This window comes from Notamacropus eugenii, chromosome 1, assembly GCF_028372415.1.
Source record: "Notamacropus eugenii isolate mMacEug1 chromosome 1, mMacEug1.pri_v2, whole genome shotgun sequence".
In the NCBI taxonomy this organism is placed as follows: Eukaryota; Metazoa; Chordata; class Mammalia; order Diprotodontia; family Macropodidae; genus Notamacropus; species Notamacropus eugenii.
In genome coordinates, this window is record NC_092872.1 from 236,929,835 (window position 1) to 236,952,481 (window position 22,647).

At 41.7% G+C, this 22,647-nt stretch overlaps 2 protein-coding genes across 10 annotated transcripts in view; both read left to right on the forward strand.

The window, feature by feature from the left end:
* The window catches only part of ANXA7 (annexin A7), a 30,562-nt gene extending 12,884 nt beyond the window's left edge, over window positions 1-17,678 (forward strand). For 2 of the 5 annotated variants that reach the window (XM_072628194.1, XM_072628195.1), the window contains 9 exons: window positions 5,836-5,938; window positions 6,380-6,474; window positions 9,378-9,491; window positions 9,660-9,830; window positions 14,200-14,370; window positions 14,453-14,528; window positions 14,607-14,771; window positions 16,258-16,370; window positions 17,156-17,678. In XM_072628194.1, the coding sequence (XP_072484295.1) occupies window positions 5,836-5,938; window positions 6,380-6,474; window positions 9,378-9,491; window positions 9,660-9,830; window positions 14,200-14,370; window positions 14,453-14,528; window positions 14,607-14,771; window positions 16,258-16,370; window positions 17,156-17,278 (1,131 nt within the window). In that variant the 3' untranslated portion in view covers window positions 17,279-17,678. The remainder of the gene's footprint in view (window positions 1-5,835; window positions 5,939-6,379; window positions 6,475-9,377; window positions 9,492-9,659; window positions 9,831-14,199; window positions 14,371-14,452; window positions 14,529-14,606; window positions 14,772-16,257; window positions 16,371-17,155) is intronic. The other 3 variants (XM_072628197.1, XM_072628196.1, XM_072628193.1) reach the window with 2 other exon arrangements.
* An 869-nt stretch (window positions 17,679-18,547) lies between these two features.
* CFAP70 (cilia and flagella associated protein 70) overlaps window positions 18,548-22,647 on the forward strand; it is a 77,761-nt gene continuing 73,661 nt past the window's right edge. Inside the window, exons 1-2 of one of the 5 annotated variants that reach the window (XM_072628200.1) lie at window positions 18,553-18,620; window positions 20,434-20,556. In XM_072628200.1, coding sequence (XP_072484301.1) covers window positions 20,494-20,556 — 63 coding nt within the window. In that variant the 5' untranslated portion in view covers window positions 18,553-18,620; window positions 20,434-20,493. Of the gene's footprint in view, window positions 18,621-20,433; window positions 20,557-22,647 lie in introns of all 5 variants that reach the window. The other 4 variants (XM_072628198.1, XM_072628199.1, XM_072628203.1 and 1 more) reach the window with 4 other exon arrangements.

Here is a 22,647-nt window from a genome sequence, read left to right on the forward strand (position 1 = left end):
TTAGGAAGGGCTTTCTGCAGAAGGTGGGACTTTAACTGAAACTGGAGAGAATCCAGGGAAACCAGGAGTCAAAGATGAGGAATGAGAACATCCCAGACATTAGGGATGGCCAATGAGAATGTCCCGATTCGAAAAATGGAGTGTCTAGTTCTAGGGATAGCAAGGAGGCCAGTGCCACTGAATTACAAAGTACAGGAAAGGGGAGTGGGTGTGTGTATGGCTGACAAGGCAGGAGTGGGGAAGCAGGTAATGAAGGGCTTTGAATACCAATTGTGCCTTTTATATTTGATCTGGAGGTGAGGAGTCACTGGACTTTGTTGAATAGTAGGGGGTAGGACAGTGACATAGACCTGTGCTTTGGGAAGATCACTGTGTCACTGTGTCTAATTGGTAGAAATTCTAGGGACTCAGATTTTGGTCTAATGTAAAGAGCTTCTTAGTGATAATAGGCTCACACCGGAAGGGACCTGAAGATCACATAATTTTTTAGATGAGGATACTACAAGAGGTGAAATAGTTTCTTTCTTAGGATTCATCAGGTGGTATATTCCAAAGCTGGAATTTGAATCCAGATCTTATGGCTTCAGATTCATGGCCTTTTCTAACATTGGACTGCCTTGTGAAGTAGTGAACATCCCATTACTGAAAATGTTGAGACATAAAGCGTGGGTATGGCTGTCATTCCAAGATGTCACACGGTGGACTTACGTATTCACTGGTGGGTTGGATTAGATGATGCCTGAGCCTCTTTCCATTTCCAGCTTTCTCTGATTCTGTTTCGTATATAACTCCAAAGTAGACAGAGCATGGAGCTTCTAGTAGTAAAGGTATGGCACAGCATACTGCTGTGGACAACTAGGTGGTAAAGTGACTAAGCATGCCAAGCCTGGAATCAAGAAGACTCATCTTCCAGAGTTCAGATCTGGCCTCAGACACTTGATAGCTGTGTGACCCTGGGCAAGTCATTTAACTCTGCTTCCATTTCCTTATATGTAAAGTGGAAAGAAATAGCAACCCTCTCTAGTATCTTTGCCAAATCCCCAAAATGGATCACAATGAGTTGGAAAAGACGCAACAATTACAAAAAGTGTAGAATAATTTGAGAGACGGAAGAGAGGTGAGAATGATAGTTTTTCCTGCAGTATCGTGGGAGTATCTCTGGATATTTGAGAGGAAGGTAAAGCTTGTTGTACACACAGCAGTCATCTCTCTTGTTACACATCAGTCTGATCAGTTTACTGCCCTATTCAGGAAACTAGAGTGGTTCCTAATTGCTTCTAGCACAGTAACCTTTTTAACCTAGTTTTTGTTGGGGACCTGTGTGGCAGTCTGGTAAAACCCTTCTCAGAATGTTTTTGAATACACTAAAATAAAATAATAGGATTACAAAGGAAACACACACATATATTTACATATGTGTTTGAGTGTGTGTATGTATGGATGCAGTTATCAAAACATTTTAAAAAATAAGTTCCTGAATCCTAGGTTAAGAACTCTTGCTCAAGGGTCAAGTGAAAACTCCTCTGTTTGGTTTTTAAAGCCCTGCGTGATCTGGGTCCAAACTACCTTTGCAGCCTTATTGTATACATTGCTCCCCTTCCTACAATCATAGTCCAGCCAAACAGACCTTCTGACTATTTCTTACATGCAGTGCTCCATCTCCTACCTCCACTCCATTGCACTGAGTTTCTTCCATGCCTGGAATGTTCTCCCTACTCACCTCCCCTTAACTAGAATCCCCTGTTGTCCTTCAAAACTTTTTTCAAGTGCCATTTCTCTATGGAGGCTTTGCTGATTCTCTCTCCCCTATTTCATTTATGAGTGCTTCTCCCTCCAAATTCCTTTGTGTCTGTTTTGTATGTATTTAAATATGTCCTTGTCTCCCCCAATAGACGTAAGAAGACTGTTGGGTTGTGTCTCCAGAACCTCGCACAATTCATGGCCCAGAGTAGGCCCTTAATAAATAGATGTTTTTGATCATTTTGCCTTGGGCTGTGAAGGGATTTGATTAACTTTTTATGCTTTAAAAATCCTTCATTTCAGTGATGTAGGGACTCCTTTTACTCTGCTATGAATCAAGATGGGACCCCTTCTATACCTGCCTTAGGAGACGGGTTATTGAGTTCTTTTGCCTAAAGTGATCCATTAACTTGGTGACCAGCCCTCTGGGGAGGGGTGGACAGCAGTCCTCTCTTCAGCACTCCTGAAGTCTGTGATTTTGTCAGTATGTATAGGCCCCCTGTGGATAGACATCACAAGTCCAGATTTACTGTAGCCAAAAAACAGATCCATTACTTTGCCTCCCTGCACTTGATGAAGCTGGCCCTGGGACAGTCTTCAATGAGCTTGTACAGCAGGCTTTTCCAGCTTAGTGCAGAGTGAGAGCTGTTAGAGCTTATGCTATCTGGGCCTGGTGCAGAACTCAGAGTTCCAACGCATTGTGATGAGGGCTTCAATAGTATGTTATTATTTTCATCTGAACCTGTAATTTAATGAGTGTAAAGAATTCCTGGTGAGGGGAGATGTGCAGATCAGCATATGGTCTTAGAGAGTTGTCTGGTTACACTGAAAAGCTATAACTTACCCCAAGATCACACAACCAATAAGTTAGAATTAGGACTTGAAGTCAGCTCTTTCAGCTGAGACCAGCAACATGTGCACTACTCCCTCCTGCCTCTCATATATACTATCGCTTACCATTACAGTACCCATTTACATGTAAGTATCCCAGATTTATTCCAGCATATCAAATTTACTGACCACACATCTCTATTTGCTGATAATTACTTCCTCAAAAAGGACATTCCCTGCTTTATTCACAGGGTTGAATCAAATATGATAACATATAAAGGTCATTTTCCAACTCTAAAGTGCTAGCTGTTATTATTATCTGTTGGTACTATAAGAGCAAAATGTAAAGAGGCTATTTTTACACATCAGTGCTTGACATGCAATGGTTTCTGCTCATCCTTATAACCATTCTACTTTCAGTGGTGTTTAATACTCTGCTTCCTTTCCTAGTTTGGTAATAATGGACCGAAAGGCATTGGAAGTTGCTGAGTGTCAGGGATTTTAGACAGTAATAATTTTTTTTTCAATAACTTCCCAAATTTGGCCTCCTTTCCACTTCTCATTAATCTCCACCCCTGTTGGTGGTGACATAAATGCTTCTTGATAATCCCATTGATATTTTTATGATATTAGATTGATATATTTTATGATATTAAAAATGTCCATAATCAAAGGCTATGCTTACATCTTACCCCGCTGAAGGAACACCAGAGACCTTGGGAAGAGAAGCTAGATTACAGCAAACATCCGCAGGAAAGGATCGTGCTGGAGATTTCCAGTGTAGAAGGGTTCCTTATGGAAGGCGAGGTCCTTCAAATGTTCTTGTCTGCAGCTGTTATCATGCCTGTTGCCCCCTGCTCCAACATATTTCCAAGCCTCCCAAATGAGATCTGTAATCACTCCACAGCATCTACTCCTGAAAAAGCCTTTTATCCTGACTGATATACAATTGATCACCCATGGAGCTGATAGATGGTATATTAAATTTGGAGATTTACTGATATTACTAACTCAGAGAGGCTTCATTGCTACTGTAAGAGTCAGGACAACAAACTGAGTCCAAAATTGAATTAAAGGAAGAGAGTTGAATTGCCTTTAGTAATTGCACAGTGATTTTAACGCCCCCATGCTTCTCCCTAAAACAAAGATCCATCTTTTTATTGTGGATGTTATTCTTTTTTTTTTTTTTAAGACCACATGGTTAACCTTTATTAAATGGAAATAGGGGTAGCTATACAGGTGTTTCCTTTGTTTTCTTAGGAAATATTTTATAAAATGTTCAGAGAAGCCTCAATTTCTTTAGACTGTTCTGAGTGTACATTCATCAAATGATATACATATATATATACCCATACACATTGAAGATTGATATGTGTGCATATATATATATATACATACACATAGGCACGTGCTCATTTTAGTTTTCTTTTAATTGAAAGAATTCTTTTTTTGCTAATGTGTGATTATAGAAAAAAGTTCCCTCCCCCTCTCCCATTTTCCTAGCATTGAACTTTTAACCCAATATATAATCCAACAATGACTTTTGGGGAGGAGGGACTAGGCCTACGGGTTTATTTTCTTTCCCAGCTTCATCCCAGTATTTTATCATCACCCAGCACTCCGGTTCTAATTCACAGCTCAGTTGTGTGACTTGGTCAATATACTTACTTTTCTGGGCCCCAGTTTCCCAATTTGCAAATTGAGGGAGTTGGGCTAAGCAATGCTTAAGATCCTTTCCAAGTCTAATATTCCATATCTTTGGGGATACCTTTTCAAACAATGATTAAAAGAAGTCCTAGATTCCTTTACCCAAAGAAATGGACATCATCATGAACTGACATCATCTTAAATAGAGATCTCTTTTTTATACCATGAAGGAAGAGGAAGCCATGGAAATGGTAGCCACATGAATACTTAGACCAAATTATATCCTACGTCCCAATCCCCACACTCATACCATTTCTGGGAGATGCTATTCTAATGATGGTGAATGGCTGTGAATCTTTCACAGTTGGTGAGAAATTAATATAATGGGCTACACAAAGGACAGCCAGAGGCATGCCATGGGGGTGAATAGGCTGCAACATATTGGTGATGAGAAATTGCGCAAAAATGATGCAAAGGATGTAATCAGAGAGGCATGACCGGAAAGGGAAGTGGGCCAGCGATGAGGAGGGGTGAGGAGTAACCAGGGGACAGCCTCTGGGCTTGAATCTTTTCTATGCTATGCCAAGGCCTAGAGGGAGGTCCCCAGGGTTCAAGAAGGACCCATGAAATAGATTGACTGGAAGAGTCACACCTTTAAACTTTAAATCCATAAAACTATCCAAGTCTTCAATTAATTCTTAATTTTTTAAAGACTGCCTATTCATCTGCTTCCTTGCATTGTTATTTTTATTTCGTGCTTTTCTCATAACTGAAATATTGTATTCAGTAATCAGAGTCCTATACAAAGAACTGAATGATGCAAAGTTGCATTAACAAAGATAATGTTTCTCATCTGAAGCCTGACGTGTGCTCGTCACATTGTGTTTCCCCTTGAACTTTCTTTAGTGGGTTAGGAGATTTTTATTTATGTTTTTTTAAGTCAGGAGATTTATGTTCTGCTACACTGAGAGCTATTTTTTTTGTCCTGCTTTTAAACTGGGTTCTGCTGGTGTCTTGTTTAGAACCAGTAGCAAGAGCTCCCTCTTCTTCACCCCTGCCATTTCTTCCAACATGGAAACCAAGGCACAGGGAGACTAAATAATTTACACAGGCAAGCAGGACAACCTTAAATAGAAAAGCAAGTCTGGAATAATAAAGATTTAGTTTCATTTACCATCCTCTTCTTCTGTTCTACTCTGTATATGGAAATGCTTGTTTTACATGGTATTCTTCAAGTCCAGAATAAAAAATCATTAAAAGATTAAATGATTTACTTAGCTAGGATCAAAACCTCATCATTTCATACCCAGAATCTGCAGGGCATCTCTTTGGAAGAGTGGAACTCACTAGGAAGAGGGAAATTTTGTTTCCTGATTGTTTCTAATGCCAGCATCTAGAATCACTGAAAATAATGGATCCCAGAAATCCAGAGCTAACCCTCTGACCCTGAATCCTAAGTCGTAACTACTGTTAAGAGTTGAATCTTTCTATATCCTTCCTCCCACCTCCTTACCTGTTAGTGGCGATAGGGAAATCTGACTGTATAGACTCTGGAGTAGCCTGTTAAAGTGGTTGAGCTTCCTTGCCCAGTTTGATTTTTGTACTTCTCCTTCCCAGCCAGCAGCCATGATTCAAGGTACTCAGGGGACAATCCGACCTGCTGCCAACTTTGATGCTGTAAAAGATGCTGAAGTTCTCCGAAAGGCCATGAAAGGGTTTGGTAAAGAACAGATGATATTTTTTTTGTCTTCAATAAATTAAAGTAATAATAATGCTTACTATGTGCCAGGCACTGTGCTAAGCCATTTATAATTATTATCTCATTTGATTTCCACAACTATCCTGGAAGGTTTTACATATGGAAAAACTGAGGCAGGTGAAGTGATTTGCTAGGTGTCATACCCCTAGAAGTGTCTGAGGCCAAATTTGAACTCCGGTCTTCCTAACTTCAGGCCTGGTGCTTTATCCACTGTGCCATCTAGCTGCCCCAGATTAACTTAAAGCTGCTTAAGATCGGATAAGAATAGCTTTCACAAGTGTTTGCATGTAGGTCTTAGTTTGGTCTGACTTGTAGGCACTTTCCAAGCACACTACGATATGAGTGGGTGCTGGGAAGTACACCGGGGAGACTCCTTGACATCTTTGTGTGTGATTCTTCCAGGGACTGATGAACAAGCAATTATAGATGTTGTCGCCAATCGCTCCAATGATCAAAGACAGAAAATTAAGGCCGCTTTTAAGACCATGTATGGAAAGGTAAGTGTTTGGTTTTTTAAATTCAGTGAGGAAAAAGACACAGTATCCCAACAGACATGTGAGGAAAAATATTTTATTAGTCTGCATGAAACAGGCTGCGGTGACCTGAGATTTTAAAGGGGATATATTTTTCTTGGGAGCTGTGGCCTTGAAATGGATGCTTCCTCTGACAGTGCATATTTCAGTCCATCCACATCTTCAATATAATTCATGTTTGGCCATAAATCCTCCATAGAGGATCCGTCAGATATACTGGAGACCTCCTAATTCTCTTAATATTTTGCAGATACTAGTGCAGTACTCAGACTACCTGACTCTTCTCTTGATACATGATGGGCCTATCCCCTTTTCTGGTCAAACATCTACTTGATGATGCCATACATGACCTGTTGCATGCACGTCATCATTGGTAATCTGCTGCAGCCTTCCTCAAGTCAGGTCAACAAAAAGTATTGATCATGTGCTTACTATGTACCATGCACTGTGCTACAAAAACCCACCATACACTTTCCATCATTCCCTGGGTCAAATGTAATTTTCATCCTCTTGAGATAGTGGGGTCCATGATTTTAAAAACTCAATATCTACCAGCAGAAAAGAAAGTCAAAGCAAACATGCAAAGTAAAGAATCAAATCTGACATAAATCTCCTTAGCATTTAAGAAAGGAAAACCAAACAAATGAATCGACAACCAACAAATGGAAAGTGTTTGTGTCGGCTTCCCTTCCAAGTCAAACTGAAGTCCTGTCGCTGTTTGTCTTCTAAATTTTGAAAAAATATATTTCTAGTCAACGTCTATGCTGCTCCGGTTCTACTCATTTTGCTTTAGGAATAGGGAAAGGGCCTGGACTTCTGATTTTTATTGATCTAACGATTTTCTGGATGAGGAAATCTACTCTACCAGGGCAGATGGGCACATTTTCTGCAACTCAAAGTCTGTGAAAGTCTTCCAGGGCACGGAGAGCTGAAGTGCCTTATCTAGAATTCCATGGCCAATATGTGGCAGAGCAGGTGATAAACTCAGGTCCTGCTGTCTCTGAGACCAGCTTTCTGTCCTTGGAGCATTGTACCTCTCGATTTCACTTTGTGTCATTTTCTGTGTCTTCCTATCCATGATTCATTCTTCATTTCTTATAAAGGCACTTTTAGACCTTAAATAGTAGGTCTTTTAAGAGATGTGAAAACTACTATCATGTTCATGGGTCCTGTTGTTCTTATAACTAAAGTATTACCATAGCCTCCCTGCCTACTTGAAAACAGCCTAGCAAGTTTTCTTGGTCAGCAGCTACCACTGGTTTTTTATCATTGGGGAGCAATTTTCCTCTTTGTCCTAGGGAAAGGTTTCCATCTGCTATTTCCTGTATCTTGGCAGGATGAATAAAGGATAATCTATGCACCCCAGAACCCCTTATTTCTTATTGCCTGTCTATCCTATCAAATCACAGTTTGTCAATTTGAAATTCAGGGTCATTCATTAATTTATTTCCCCCTTAACAGAGAAACACTGACCAATGTGGATTATCTTACTATACCTCAGAAAACCTCTTTTTCCCTAAGGCTGAAAGCTAAGACCTGATTTCTCTGTTAGTCCTCCCCAAACCCAAACCCATTTCTCTTCCTGGGAACATCTAAAGCAAATGTATGTATCTTGTTAACATGGTGTCTCAAATAGTCTTAGAGTTCAAATGCAAGTCAGTGTTCTTACCCTGAAACCAACACACTTCCTGACTTAATAAGAACATTTATGGAGCATTTTAGATTTTTTTTAAAGCATTTTTCTCACCGCAGCCATACAATGCAGGCAGTACAATTGTTATTATCTTCATTTTACTGGTGAGAAAACAGACCTTTAGTGACTCGCTTTATTTGTCATTGATAACATCATCTCCCAGCTGTCCAGGTGTGAAATCTTACCCATCGCTGACTTTTCCTGGGTCATTGAGTCTACGGTTTCTTTCCTCAAAATAACTCTCCCCTCTGCCCCTTATTCTCCATTCCCACTGTAGTCATAGCATTCCCTAATGTCTAAAGCATCACTGTGGTTCCTAACTGGTCTCCTGACCTCCCATGTCTTCCCACTCTCCCCCAGTCCTCCTATCCCCACCACCCCTCCCAGCCCTGCTGTTAACTTGTTTGTAAAACCTTCAATGGTTTCCATAGACTGTTATTAGGGATCTTCCTCACAATTTGTGTCTCTGCTTTTGTAACTGGGCTTCTTCACTTTCTTTCTGTAAATCTATTGCAGTAACACTGGTCTATTCGTTATTCCCCAGCATAACCCGCTTCTCCTCATGGTGCTTCCCCACGTTGGAATGCTTTCTGCTTTCCTTTTGACTTATTAATCCTTGTTCACTTTTCAGTGCCCACCTCAAGTCTCCATAGAACCTGTTTTGACTAATCCTCACTGAACTTTGGGTGATTCTTTTGCGAACTTGCACTTCCTTACATTACTTATCTTTTAATATTTTCATGTCCCCTACCCAGCCTAGATTTTAAGAGCCTTGATGTCAAGAGCCATGTCTTAAGCTTTGTTTATCTACAGAACTAAGTACAGTGTCTTGCCCATGGCAGGTGCTCAAATGTTTGTTGTTTGACTGAATTGCTGTCCGGTTGTTGCATGTATCAGTCTCTTATGCCTGTATGTATCTTATCTTTGCATGTTCTATTTTAGTAAGTTGGTGTATATTTCTTAATAATCTTCCATTGTGTTGGATCAGCTGCTTAATAAATGCTTATTGGTAGACTGAATGAAAGACTTATCTGTGACATGAATAACATTTGTGTTTATATTTTATCTTTGTACATAATTGGGTCTTAAATTTAGGTTTTCATAAATTCCATTATTCAATAATTCCCATAAAAACTAATCACATTTTTTAAACCTTGGATTTGTAATGAAATAGGATTTAATCAAAGATCTCAAGTCCGAGTTAAGTGGAAATATGGAAGAACTGATCCTTGCCTTGTTTATGCCACCTACCTATTATGATGCTTGGAGTTTACGGAATGCAATGAAGGTACTGTGTTACATTCTGAAAATTTCATCTTAACTCATTTAGAAACAAATGCCAGTCAACAGTTTCTTACTTTTAGAACACTTTTTGGATTGAACAATGAGATACAGTTATTTTTTTGGTACTTTGGGCTTCCCCCCACAATAATTTCCCTTTCTCATTTTTATAAAGGGAGCAGGCACTCAGGAAAGAGTATTGATTGAGATTTTGTGCACAAGAACAAATCAGGAAATTCGAGATATTGTCAATTGTTATCGATCAGAATTTGGACGAGATATTGAAAAAGACATTCGATCAGATACCTCAGGACACTTTGAACGATTGCTTGTATCCATGTGTCAGGTGAGTAGAAGACTTCAATGGATGTCTGTTGGAGAAGGCTCTTTGTGTCAGACAGTATCTAACTCTTTAAGCACCCTTTGCTAATTGATGTCCTTTAATCTTTTCAGCACCCAGGGTGTTTCTCCTTCTTAGCAGTTCAGTGCCCTAAACAATGACACCCTAGCATTTACCTTGTTCATTCAGGCATAGCCACCATCTCACTACGTTTATTCAGGTATGGCTGCCCTTGGGAGTCAGAAATGATCATCCCATCTTAAGTTGTGAAGCACTACCTAAATGAAAACTGTTTAGGATAGAATGCGAATGTGTTTTCTAAATGGAATCAGGACTTATACTTAAGTGCAAATGTCAGTCTAATGCATACTCAAATAGCATAGTATTACATTAAGTGACAAGGATTGTGTGGATGAAGCTAAAGAGTCAGGGAAATAAGGGACTAACTGTCCTTCTAGCAATATACAAAACCTCAAAACTAGAAGAGACCTTTGTGGTCCTTTAATCCAGCCCTTTCATTCCTTCTCTTGTCCTGATTCCAGGGATGTAACAGCCAGATACTTGAGGCTTTAACTTAATTTTTGTGGTGCTGAGTGACAGTCACTCAGGACTGTCAGGACAGGACCTGAAGGCCTGGCTGGATTTCAGTAACCTCAGATTTCTTCCTCAGAGACCCAGCCCTTTAATGTCAATATTCTGCCAGTGATTTATGGCTGTGAGTTATCAGAGTCTCCAAAGAATCAAAATTGAGAACTATTCAGACAGCAGGGGAGAGATGCATGGTGGGAAGGAGCAAGATGTAAAACATTACAAATAAGGAATTATGGAAAAGGGAGAAAGATGAGCTGGTTATGTGGAGAAAGTAAGGCATAACTGATGGGCTCTACTAGTATGTTCTTTATTTTCGTGGACGTGTGTGTGTGTGTGTGTGTGTGTGTGTGTGGTAAGCGTGCACTTGAAGGTTTATAAAGCACTTTACAAACATTATTTCATTTGAGACATCAGAAATTCCAAGAGGTAGATCCTACAGGTATTATTTTATAAATGAGGAAACTGAGGTTCAGAGAGGTTAACTAACTTTTTTCGGGTCACATAGCTAGTAACGGTTACAGGCTGAATTCATACCCATCCACTGGCCTTTTCTTGCTGCCAGGAGAACTCATGTAAGACTTTCAGCATGTGAGAAATTAATGGGAGGATATGGTCAACACTCATACAAGAACAGGCTAGGTTGTAATCATCTCTGTTGGAGGGCATTATATAAATGAGATAACATCTATTGGAGTATTAAATTGGATTCAGTTACTACTTCAATTTAATACCCTTATGGTGTTTTCCTTTCAGGTCATGGAGTTATGTAAGAATTATAACCCAAGAGTTATATCTCTAATACAGTTCCTTTAGAAACAAAAGTTATGTTGGGGAACTCAATGAATTAACTTTCAATATTTTTTTCCTGAAATCCAGAACTTACTGTAGTTTAGTATCCTGTGCTGACTAGATACATTGTAAATTCATGTTAGTCAACTTCAACTGGGCCCCCATTGCAGCAAGGCAATCCTTTTATTCCTCCCTAATCGATTCAGTATTTCATTCTCCATAGAAGTTTATCCAAACCTTCCTTTCTTTCAAGCCTCCCACACCTTCCCTCCCCTTTCCTCTCAGCTGAAGACCTTGCCTTTTACTGTGTTGAGAAAACTGAAGCCATTTGACATAAGACTCTCTTCTCCCCTTCACTTCTTCCCTTGACAACACCCACTCTTCTTTCTTTCCCCCAGACTCTGACATAGAGGGCTTTTCTCCTTACCAAAGCTAACTATTCCATGTGCCCTTGATTATGTCTTCTTCCTCATCTTCTCTAGAAGATTGCAACCCCATTCTTCTATTATTTGACCTCTCTCTCTCTCTCTCTCTCATCACCTCAAGCATCACCCTTTATCTCACCTCCTTTTCTCATCCACACTCCTTGCTTCCCCTCTACTTTCTCCCTACCCTTTGCATTTTGTCTCATCCTCATCATCACTTATTAGAAACTCTTCAGTATTATTAATCATTTCTTAATTTGCCAAATCTGATGATCTTTTCTCCAACCTTATCCCTCTTTACTAATCTGCTTCATCTAGTACTGTTAGCCACCCTTGCTCCTGTATACTCTCTCCTCTTTTGGTTTTTGTCATGCTTTTCTTTCCTGGCTTACATGTCTCACTGCTTCTTTTCAGTCTTCTTAGTAGTACATGATCCAGCTCAGAGTGCCTAACTGTGTTTTTCTCAAAGCTCTCTTCTGGGCCCCCTACATTTTTCTCTCTACACTCTTGGTGATCGCATCAAATCCCGTGGATTTAGTTGTCCTTTCTATGTGGCTGACTCTCAGATCTACGAATCTAGTCCCAGGCTGTTTCCAGAGTTTAATCCTATATTACCAATTGCCTTTTGGACATTTCAAGATGGATGTCCCAGAGGCATCTCAAGCTCAATACTGACCAAAGCAAAACTCCATCTTTTCTCCCCCAAACTACAAAGGCACTACTATCTTTTTGTCTTTGTCACCACGGCATTTTTCTCAGCTCCTTCTCCCTCACCCCACATATCCAAATTAGATGCTAGATGCTGCTACTTCTTCCTTGCATCTCTCATCGGACTCTTCTTTCTGCCCACATAGCTACCATCTTATTTCAAACTCGCATCATCTCCTGCCTAGATTATTGTACTGACCTCCTAATTGGTCTCCTTTCCTCAGGTCTCTCCCCACTCTAGCACTTCCTCCACACAAGTATTTTTCCTTCAGTGCAGATCTGACCATGTTACTCCCTTCCTTAGTAAAGTCTAGTGGCTTCTTATTTGCTTCTGGGATCAAATATTAACTCCTTTTTAGCCTTTAATATCCCTCACACACTTGCCCCAACCTGTCTTTCTAGCTTTATTGGACATTCATCTCCTTCCTGCACTCTGCAGTCCTACCACCCAGGATACCCCAACACAGTTCGTCACACAGGATACTCCAACTCCCAGCTCTTTTTTTTTTTCTGGCCATCCTACATAGCTTGTGTCTTCCTCACAGAGCCCTTCCCTATTTTCAAGACACAGTTCAAGTGGTGTGAAGCCTTTCTTTTTTTTAATAGTATTTTATTCCTCCCCTCCCCCCAGTTATATGTCAAGAAAATTTTTAGCATTCATTTTTATAAGATTTTGAGTTCCATATTTTTTTCCCTCCCTCCTTCCTTTCCCCTCTTCTGAAAATGGTAGGCAGTTTTGATATAGTTTATACATGTGCAATCACTTAAACATATTTCCATATTAGTCATAGTTGTGAAAGAAGAAGCAGATCAAAAGGAAAAAAATATGAGAAAGAATAAAATAATTGGAAAAAATATGCATTGATCTGCATTCAGAGTCCAGAATACTTTTATCTGGATTTGGATAGCATTTTCATTCATGAGTGCTTTGTACTTGTCTTGGGTCATTATGTTGCTGAGAAGAGCTGAGTCATTCATAGCTGATCATCACACAATGTTGTTGATACTGTGTACAATGTTTTCCTGGTTCTGCTCATTTCACTTTGCATCAGTTCATGCAAGTCTTTCCAGGTTTTTCTCAAATCTGCCTTTTCATCATTTCTTATTGCACAGTAGTATTCCATTATGTTAGAATATCACAGCTTGCTTAACTCTTCCCCAATTGATGGGTATCCCCTCAATTTCCAATATTTTGCCACCACAAAAAGATTGCTATAAATATTTTTGCACATGTAGGTTCTTCTTCCTTTCTCGGGGACTTCTTTGTGATATAGACCTAATAGTGGTATTGCTAGTTCAAAGGGTATACACATTTTGGTTGCCCTCTGGGTATAGTTCCAAATTGCTCTCCAGAATTATTGGATCAGTTCACAACTCCACCAACAGTGCCCAATTTTCCCACATCGTTTCCAACATTTATCATTTTCCTTTTTTGTCATGTTAGCCAATCTGATAGGTGTGAGGTGATACCTCAGAGTTATTTTAATTTGCATTTCTCTAATCAGAAGTGATTTTGAACATTTCTTCATATGCCTATAGAGAGCTTTGATTTCTTTATCTGAAAACTGCCTGTTCATATCCTTTGATGTAAAGTCTTTCTTGATTTCTTCATCTGCTAGTGCCCTGTCTCTCAGACCACCTTGTACTTGAATTTACCGTGGATTTATTTCTTCCATAAGCTTGTATGTGTACTTGTCTTCCCTTTTTGAATAAAAATTTCATGAGAATAGGAATTGTTTCATTCTTTGTATTTGTAGCCTTATCACCCGCCACATAGTAGCAGCTTAATAAATACTGATTGATGGATTGTCCCCTTTAAAAATGCAGTCCTTGTATTTCTTTTCTCTCCTTTTCCTTCCCAGGGTAATCGTGATGAAAATCAGAATGTGAATCATCACATGGCTCAGGAAGATGCTCAGCGTCTTTATCAAGCTGGTGAAGGGAAATTGGGGACAGACGAATCCTCCTTTAACATGATTCTTGCCACAAGAAGCTTTCCCCAGCTAAGAGCTACTATGGAGGCCTATTCCAGAGTATTAGTCTTTCTTTTCTCTTAAGACTTGGGTTATGTTTAAAATGTCATAATATTTTAATCACTCTAACTCTTATTTGCAGATTGCTAATCGAGATTTGTTAAGCAGCATTGGCCGAGAGTTTTCTGGAAATGTAGAAAATGGTTTGAAGACAATCTGTAAGAATTTGTGTTTTTGCTTTTTGGTTTTTGGTTTGTTTGAGAATCAGGCTTATACCTCTTTGTTGTTCTCATCAGCAGATAGGATTTATCAGGAGAACTTTTTTGTAAAGTCCCTGGGCAGAGGTCACGGCCAGCCTTGTGTTTTGTATACAGATCCTGGCGAATTGTTGTCGACATTTAATCTTGAAGTCATTGGCTGTATTTGGCCTTGGTGGTGGACTTTGACTCTGACTCGTCAAGGTAGTTTTTGAGGGCCGCAATGTAATGTAAAGGAAGTATTTACTCCTGGGGGGGACTACAAGTTCCTAACATACAAGCCTTCATTAAGCCAAGGACCACCTACTAAATCCACATGCTGTTTGGGGGCCTTTTTCCTTTTGAAAAATGGCTTTAGTCAAAAAAACAATTTCTGATGTTTGGGGCCTCTCTACAAGACAGGAATAGAATTTTTCTACTCAATAGAATGGAATTGAGGTAGGTAATGCTACTAAATATAACCTCAGTACTCGGAAAAGAGATATCTTTATAAATATCACTACATGGCCATAGCTAATGCTTTGCACAGGTGGCACATTCCTTCCACCAAAATGGAAATAGGAGGTAAGTTGTCCTATCTTCTGAGCAATATCCTCCCTTTTTGGAAATACTCTATTAGCCTCAAGGAGGTCCTCTACAATATTTGCTGCTGCTGACAAGTATTCTTTTCTAGGAATAGCTGTAATATCTAGGTTATATTGACTTGTTTGCTTTACTTCATAAAACTGTGAGGTACATTGCCTTCAATACCCTCACTTCCTACTGTATTCTGGTTTTAGTTTCCGGAATTACCATTTCCTCATGTGGTAACAGTGCAGACACCTGTTTAGTAAAGAAAACTGCTGTTGTGCCTATCTAATAGAAAGAAGGCTTTACTGGATTCACAGTTGAGTCCATGGTTTGCCAGTCTGCAAGACCACACACACACACACACACACACACACACACACACACACACACTCTCTCTCTCTCTCTCTCTCTCTCTCTCTTCTCTCAAGGAGAGAGCCCAGAATCCATCCTGATTCTGAACCCAGTGCTTGTCCATCTGAAACTGCTGAAAAAGCCTCAGGTGGGAGTGTAAGATGTGGCTCCCTGAGTTCTGAGTATTGACCACAAACACACGAAATTGTACCACTTGTCTGGCATGTTTACTCCAACAGTCGATAGCCCTTTCTCTCTCATCTGAACATGTTGGAAAACCAATTTTTTAAAAAGCTGGGAGCCCAATATGAATTTCTTAGTGCTCAGTTCACTGTTCTCTCTTTTAGACTCCTAACTCTCAGACATAGAAGGCAGTGTTTTTTATATCTCAGTAGCTTTTAGAAGCAGTGTTTTGGTTGCTTTTGAATAAGATGTTACTTACAGTGGCTACAGATTTCCTGCTTTGAGTGAGATATAGAATTGAAGTCTTCTTCTAGAACAGTGAGGAACTGGGAAATATTTTCCAAAGGGAACTTTCAGGGAAGGAGGAGAACCTGTGAAATATACATGCAGAATGAGGTGGTGAATATTGATTAAAAAAAGAGAGGACATTTCCATAGCTCTTCAGGTCCCATGTTATGACAGAGAAAGTAGTTAGGGTAGGAGTAGGGGACAAGGACCAAAGATTTCAGGTTAGCCCTCCAGGTCAGACTCCTGTGCGTAGCCACAGGACATCTCTCTAATGCTTTGTGCTGTTGTTGCCTGACAGTGCAGTGTGCCTTGAACCGTCCAGCCTTCTTTGCTGAGAGGCTCTACTACTCCATGAAAGGGGCTGGCACAGATGACTCCACCCTCGTGAGGATTGTCGTCACCCGAAGTGAAGTAAGGCTTTCTCTTTCCACCTAGACTGTAGTTATGTCATATCCCAGCTTGATAGATTCCTCACTTGGTGCCCTTTCGTGGAGAGTTGCCAGTTGAGACTTCTTACTGAGCCAGGTCACAGAGAGTTACCAAATAAAACACTGGAAAAATCTCTGTGACTGTTAGCTCGGTCACTGGTCAAGGATATCAATTCACCCCCTCCTGTCCTGAGAGGATTTTAATCTGTTATGCAAGGAGATAGACCACTGTGATTCACATACATAGAGAATACCATTGTAGGAAAAGTACTTAGGGATAGTCATACTTCTGAGAGTCTAGGGGGGTAGGGGTGCGCATTAACTTGTGGGGAGGTAGAGCAGGGCCATCTCCAGTCATCCTGATCTATATCTCACCACTGGACCCAAATGGCTCCAAGGACAAACAACAACAAACGACAAGGGGAGGTGGGAGATATTGGTGCAAGACTTGCTATTTTGCCAGTGTAAAAACTTGTGCAAAAGGTCTGCTTCAGGGAAGCTTTCCTAAATCCAAAGGCTTTTAAAGTGAAAATGGAGTAACTTCTTTGGGATGCTATGCATAATACCTGTAATCAGTGTTCTTTACAAGTCACACCTTCATTATTTGGTCCTAGTCATAGAAAGAGAACAAGTGTAAAAATGCCCCTGAGCTTTTTTATTTTCAATCTTCTTCAACTGAAATTAGAGCCCTTTCATTGGTCAAGAGGATCAGCAACTTTTATTTGTAACCCTTTTGTCCTCACATCAGATTTTCAATCTTTTCTGCAGATTGATCTTGTGCAAGTGAAACAGACGTTTGCACAGATGTATCAGAAGACGCTGGGCACCATGATCTCCAGTGACACCAGCGGAGACTATCGAAGCCTGCTTCTGGCCATTGTGGGCCAGTAGGAGGGTTGGGTTTTTTTGCCTTTTGTTTGTTTTTTTATGAAACTGAACTATTCCAGTCTCATTCTCTTGAAGACAACTATCCTGCATGCAGCAAAATCAACTGTAGGCCAACCAAATGTGCTTTTCATTAAGGACACTGTCAGGGTGAATGTGCTTAGTTTGCACATGCTATTCTTGCCTTAATTCTAATGTTATTTTTAATCAATACAAAATCAATGTCAAGCCATGATGTGACAGTGATGTAATAATAATGTATTGTATGGGGGAAACACAACTTTCACCATGACTGTCTTCCTCAAATGAAGATTATGGAACAAATAAAAATTGTTACAGTCTAACCCTGCATAATCATACCTAACTATGAAAGCATCGATAAAAGTTATATTGTCTTTAAAGCTCATTTGGAGTGCTGCCATCAGTTAAAAGGTTAAAGCTGGGACAACTTTATAACTGCTTTTTAAAAAATGCAAATATTTTAAAAAATCAGCAGTTAATTTGCATCTTATTTTGTGTAAAATGACAGTTTGTTTACAAGGAGCTCCCTTTCCACTTACAGAATAAAGGTCACCTACTGATTCTTTTCAAAACCAGAATTCTAGCCCACGATTGATTATACAGCAGACCTTAAAGTCCCTCCCAGTGTGATCGTACCCTGGGAAGGAGCAGGGTGAGATGAGGCAGGAGGCAGCCTGCTCGGGAGGGGCTCCGGGAGCCGCAGAGCTCCTGCCTGTGGGGCTTGGGGGTTGACCGAGTGCCCACATTTGTGGGTGGCCAGCCCAGGAGCCGAGGGAGGATGCCAATGGACAGGCACCCCGGGAAAAGGAGTGCGGTGCCCCAGGGGAGCCACGCGCGCTGCGTGAAGGGCTTTGGGGGACCGGGGAGGGCGGGGCGGGGCGGGGCAGGCTGGACGGCTGCGGCCGGAGCCGGCAGCCGTGTGGGGCCGTGACTGACTGGGCGGCCCCTAGGGGGCGCCCCGGGCCGGGAGTCTGGGGCCCGAGTTCAAGTGTTACCAGGTGACCTTCAAGTTCCTTAACTTCCCTGGGAAAAAAATGAGGAGGCTGGACTCGACCGCCTAAATCGAGGATCTCCACCTTCCGCACTTTGGGGGGCCACGCGAAAGGGGATGATTTAAACGAGGCAGCATCGCCCCAGGAGTCTGCCTGGGTGGTCCACAGGGCTGGAGGTTGCACCTCGCCGGCCCGGGAGTTCATGAAGTCACATGTGCCCAACCGCACGCGCATGCGCGGAAAGAACCACCGCCCGGGGGGACTCGGTCTAGCTTCGCGAGAACTGCGACCGGTTGCTAAGCAGCAAAGCAACGCCAGGGTTCCAGTTACACCAGGTAAGTCCCGGAGAGGGTTCGTCTTTTACCTTCTGCTTGCTTTCCTCCTCGGTTGGCCTTCCACCCGCTATTCCTGACACGCAGAACGCCCCGCGTGATGTCGCGCGGGTCACCTCGCCGCCTCCGCTTCCCTCCTTCCCTCCAGCCTTCGCCCCGGCCCCCCCAGGGCCCTTCCTCGGCGCGGCTCCCGAGCCAGCCGGCCCAGTGCGGGGCGCGGAGGACCGGGCCTTACTAGGCCCAGCGTTCGGAGGTGGATGAGGGAGAGCCCGCGGGGGCGGGGCGGGGGCGGGGCGGGGGCGAGGCGGGGCTCTGGGCCTGAGTTCAAATTCTGCTTCCGACTCTTACTAGCTGTGGAACCCCGGGCGAGCCACTGAACCCCCTGTGCCTCAGTTTCTTCATCTGTAAAGTGGGAGTAAGAGCCCCTCTTCCGTAACGGTGAAGCGCTTAGGATGGCGTCTGGCCCGTGGTCAGTGCTATGTAAATGTTCGCGCTCATCGTCGTTATTCAGGAGGGCGGTGGAGTGAAGGCTTGATTCAAGTTCCGAGACGCTGAGAGCAAAATTGTTTTAACCTGGCTCAGTGGGTAGAGCGAAGGGCTTGGGGGCAGGAAGACCAGGGTTCAAATCCAGCCTTGGACACTTCCTAGCCGTGTCACCCCGACCGATCGAAACCCGCCTTAATCTGCCCCACTTTCTTCAGATGTAAAATGAGGGTAGGAACAGCGCCTACCTCTCCCGGTTGTAGTCAAGATAGGGGTGAGATGGTGTTTACAAAGCGCTTGGCCAACGTTAAGGTGCTGTGTAAATGCTCTTCCTCCATCCTTGTCATCCGTGGCTACTTCCACGCTGAGAGAATTCACTACACTGTTAAGTCACAAGTCCTGTTAATGCATACATACATACTTGTATGGTAAAGAGGAGGGACTGCACTCTAGGCACAGGGAATGATATGAGCAGGGCCACAGGACACAGAGTAGTTGTGTTTGGCTGGAGCAGTTGGAAGGTAAGACTGGATAGGTCAGGTAGCCTCAGAGTGTGCAAAGCCTGGAATGCCAGGCAAAGGAACTTGAATTTTACTTGGTAAGCAATAGCCACTGAAGATTTTTTTAACAAAGAAGTAGCTTGACCAAATCTATGGGTAAGGAAGATTAGGCAGGCAAAGATGTGAAGAAAGAACTGAAGGAGGGAATAGAGAGGTGGTAGGACCTGTTAGGAGGTTATCACCATAGTCCCAGGAATGAGAGCTTGCTGGAGTTGGTAGCAAAGGGAATATAGAGGAAAGGACAGATCAGAGAGATAGTACAGAGATGCATTTAGCAGGAATCAATGATTGATTTGAAATGAGACGTGATGTAATAAGGAGATTCAAAGAAAATACTTGGGTTTTATGTAGGAAAAATAAGATCACTGGCTGCAGGCTAGATTACCTTGTATAGTCCACAACCCAACATTTTTGCTTAGTAAAAATGAGTATCAAAAAGTGGAAAAATCATGAAAGAGTAGCTGAAGATTGTTTGCAAAAGCAGGACTTTTTTTTTGTTTTGTTGAGGCTGAGGATTTTATAAGCTAGTTCTACAGATAAGACCCTTAAGTCTTTGTAGCACAAGCTGGAAGAGTCATTTTCTTTTCCTTTTCTGAACCACTACCTGTTTGCCAGAAAAAGGTGGATAGGAGTAAAGAATTGTAAACCAAGCATGAACAGAGGTAACTGCAGGTATCCTCTGTTCAGCACTGGCACAAGAACTGGGCAATATGTAACGAATCCCTTCATAGCTTTCCTGTATGAGGAGACACATTTATTCCTTCTCTTTGTAGGAACAACAGAAACACTCTTTTTGTTCAGGTTAATCAGAGTACCTCTGCCCAGCTGCCACTATGGACACCTCAGCTGCAGCTGGCAAGCCAGTACAGATCACTGTGATGGATGGATATGACTTGGTAAAGTTAGTTTTGACAATTTAATGTTTTCTTTTTTGAGTGACTCATGTATTTCCATGGCTGATAAATTCTGTTAAAAGACAGTACTACTGAAACCCTTAAGCTCAGGCTCTTATCCCTTCCTGCCAACAACTTCTACTTGTGGAACATTCAGAGTAGGGTCACTGGGGTAGCACAGGGGAGCAGATTCATGCCATATGAATGAATGAAAAAGCACTTCCTAAGTATAGGCATACCTTGAAGACCTTGTGGGTTCAGTCCAGACTACTGCAGTAAAACAAATATCGCAATAAAGTGAGGCACAAACTTATTGGTTTCTCAACATAGTTTATTAAGTATGCAATAGTATTGTATCTTTGAAAATGTACATACCTTACTTAAAAATATTTTATTAGTAAAAAATGCTAACCATCATTTGACTCTTCATCAAGTAATAACCTTTTTTGGGGAGGGCCTTGCCTTGATGTTGGTGGCTGCTGACTGATCAGGGTGGGGGTTACTGAAGACTGAGGTGGCCTCAGCAGTTTCTTAAAATAAGACAGTGATGAAATTTGCTGCATCCTTTGACTGCCTTTCACTTGAACACTTAAGAGACCACTGTAGGGTTATTAATTGGCCAAATGTCAATATTGTTGTATTTCAGGGAATAGGGAAAGCGGTGAAGCAGTCAGAATACACACACACCCCCCCCACCCCCCCCCACACACACCCCTTAAGCTCAGTGTTTTATGGGTGGGGTCCATGTCTCCCCAAAACATTTGAAACAGTGAAACTGGTCACTGATAGTGGATCAGTGATCGCAGATCACCATAATAGATGTAATAATAGTGAAAAACTTTGAAATATTACAAGAATTACTGCATTCTGTTGGAACAATGGCACCAGTAGGCTTGCTGGTTGCCACAAACTTTCAATTTGTAAAAAGCACAATTTCTTCAAAGGGCAATAAAAGGAGATATGCCTGTACTTGTTATGGGAAAAGCCCTGTGTTTTGAAGACTTCTTCAGTGAAAAAAAAGAGAACAGGCATTAAGTACCTACTATGTGCCAGACACAATTATTATCTCATTTGATCCTAGCAACATCCCTGGGAGATGAGTGCTATTATTATCTCCATTTTACAATTGAGGAAACTGAGGCAAAGGTTGAATGACTTACCCAGACTCACGCAGATATTGGGTGCTTGAGTTTGAATTTGAACTCAGGTCTTCCTGACTCTGGACCTAGTGCTCTATCCACTGTGCTATTAGCCACCTTTCCCTAGTGAAAGTGATAGCTGTCCTCAGGTATTTGAAAAGTTGTCTTATGGGAGACAAATAGACTTGTTTTGCTTAGCCTCAGCTGGCAGAATCAGGGGCGGTAGGTGGAACTTGCAAAGAAGCAAATTTAGGCTAGAGGTAAAGAAAAATTTCCTACCAATTAGAACTGCCTATGAATGGAATAGGCAGCCTCCAGAAGGAGGGCATTCCCCATCAAGGAAGATGTTCCGGCACAGGCTAAATGCCCATTGTCAAGATTGGTTATTCTTTTTCAGAAATGGGTTGAACTAAATGGATGCTGAAGTCTTTTCCAAGCCTAAAGTTCTGTGGTTCATATGTCTCCCTGTTCTGTGCCTTGGCTGCTTGATTAGTTGAGGAAACTGAGGATGTTTAGTCCAGAGAAGAGAAAATGAGCCCGAAAATCAGAGCTGTCTTCAAGCATCTGGAAGATTGTCGTGTGGGTGAGGGAATAGACTGGTTTTAGTGGACCTCAAATGCCAGGCAGCCTAGGAATGATGGGTAGGCATAGGAGGTCAATTTCAACTCCTAAAGAATCAGCTTCTTCCAAAGTGGAAGGTACTGCCTTGGGAGGGGATGGATTCCCCTTTGCTGGAGAGACCTTGATTCATCAGCCATGTTGTAGAGGGCAGCCTCTGAGATGCCTCTCTCTTGATATCTGCCAGTACAGTGCCTGGCACATAGGAAACCCTCAGAAAAGGCTCTTCTCCACTCCACTCCATTCCACTGGCAAAATTAGGATATTAGAGTAGATGACCTCTAATATCCCTCCTAGCTCTAAAATTTATAATCCTATCAAATGTGACAAAGGAAAT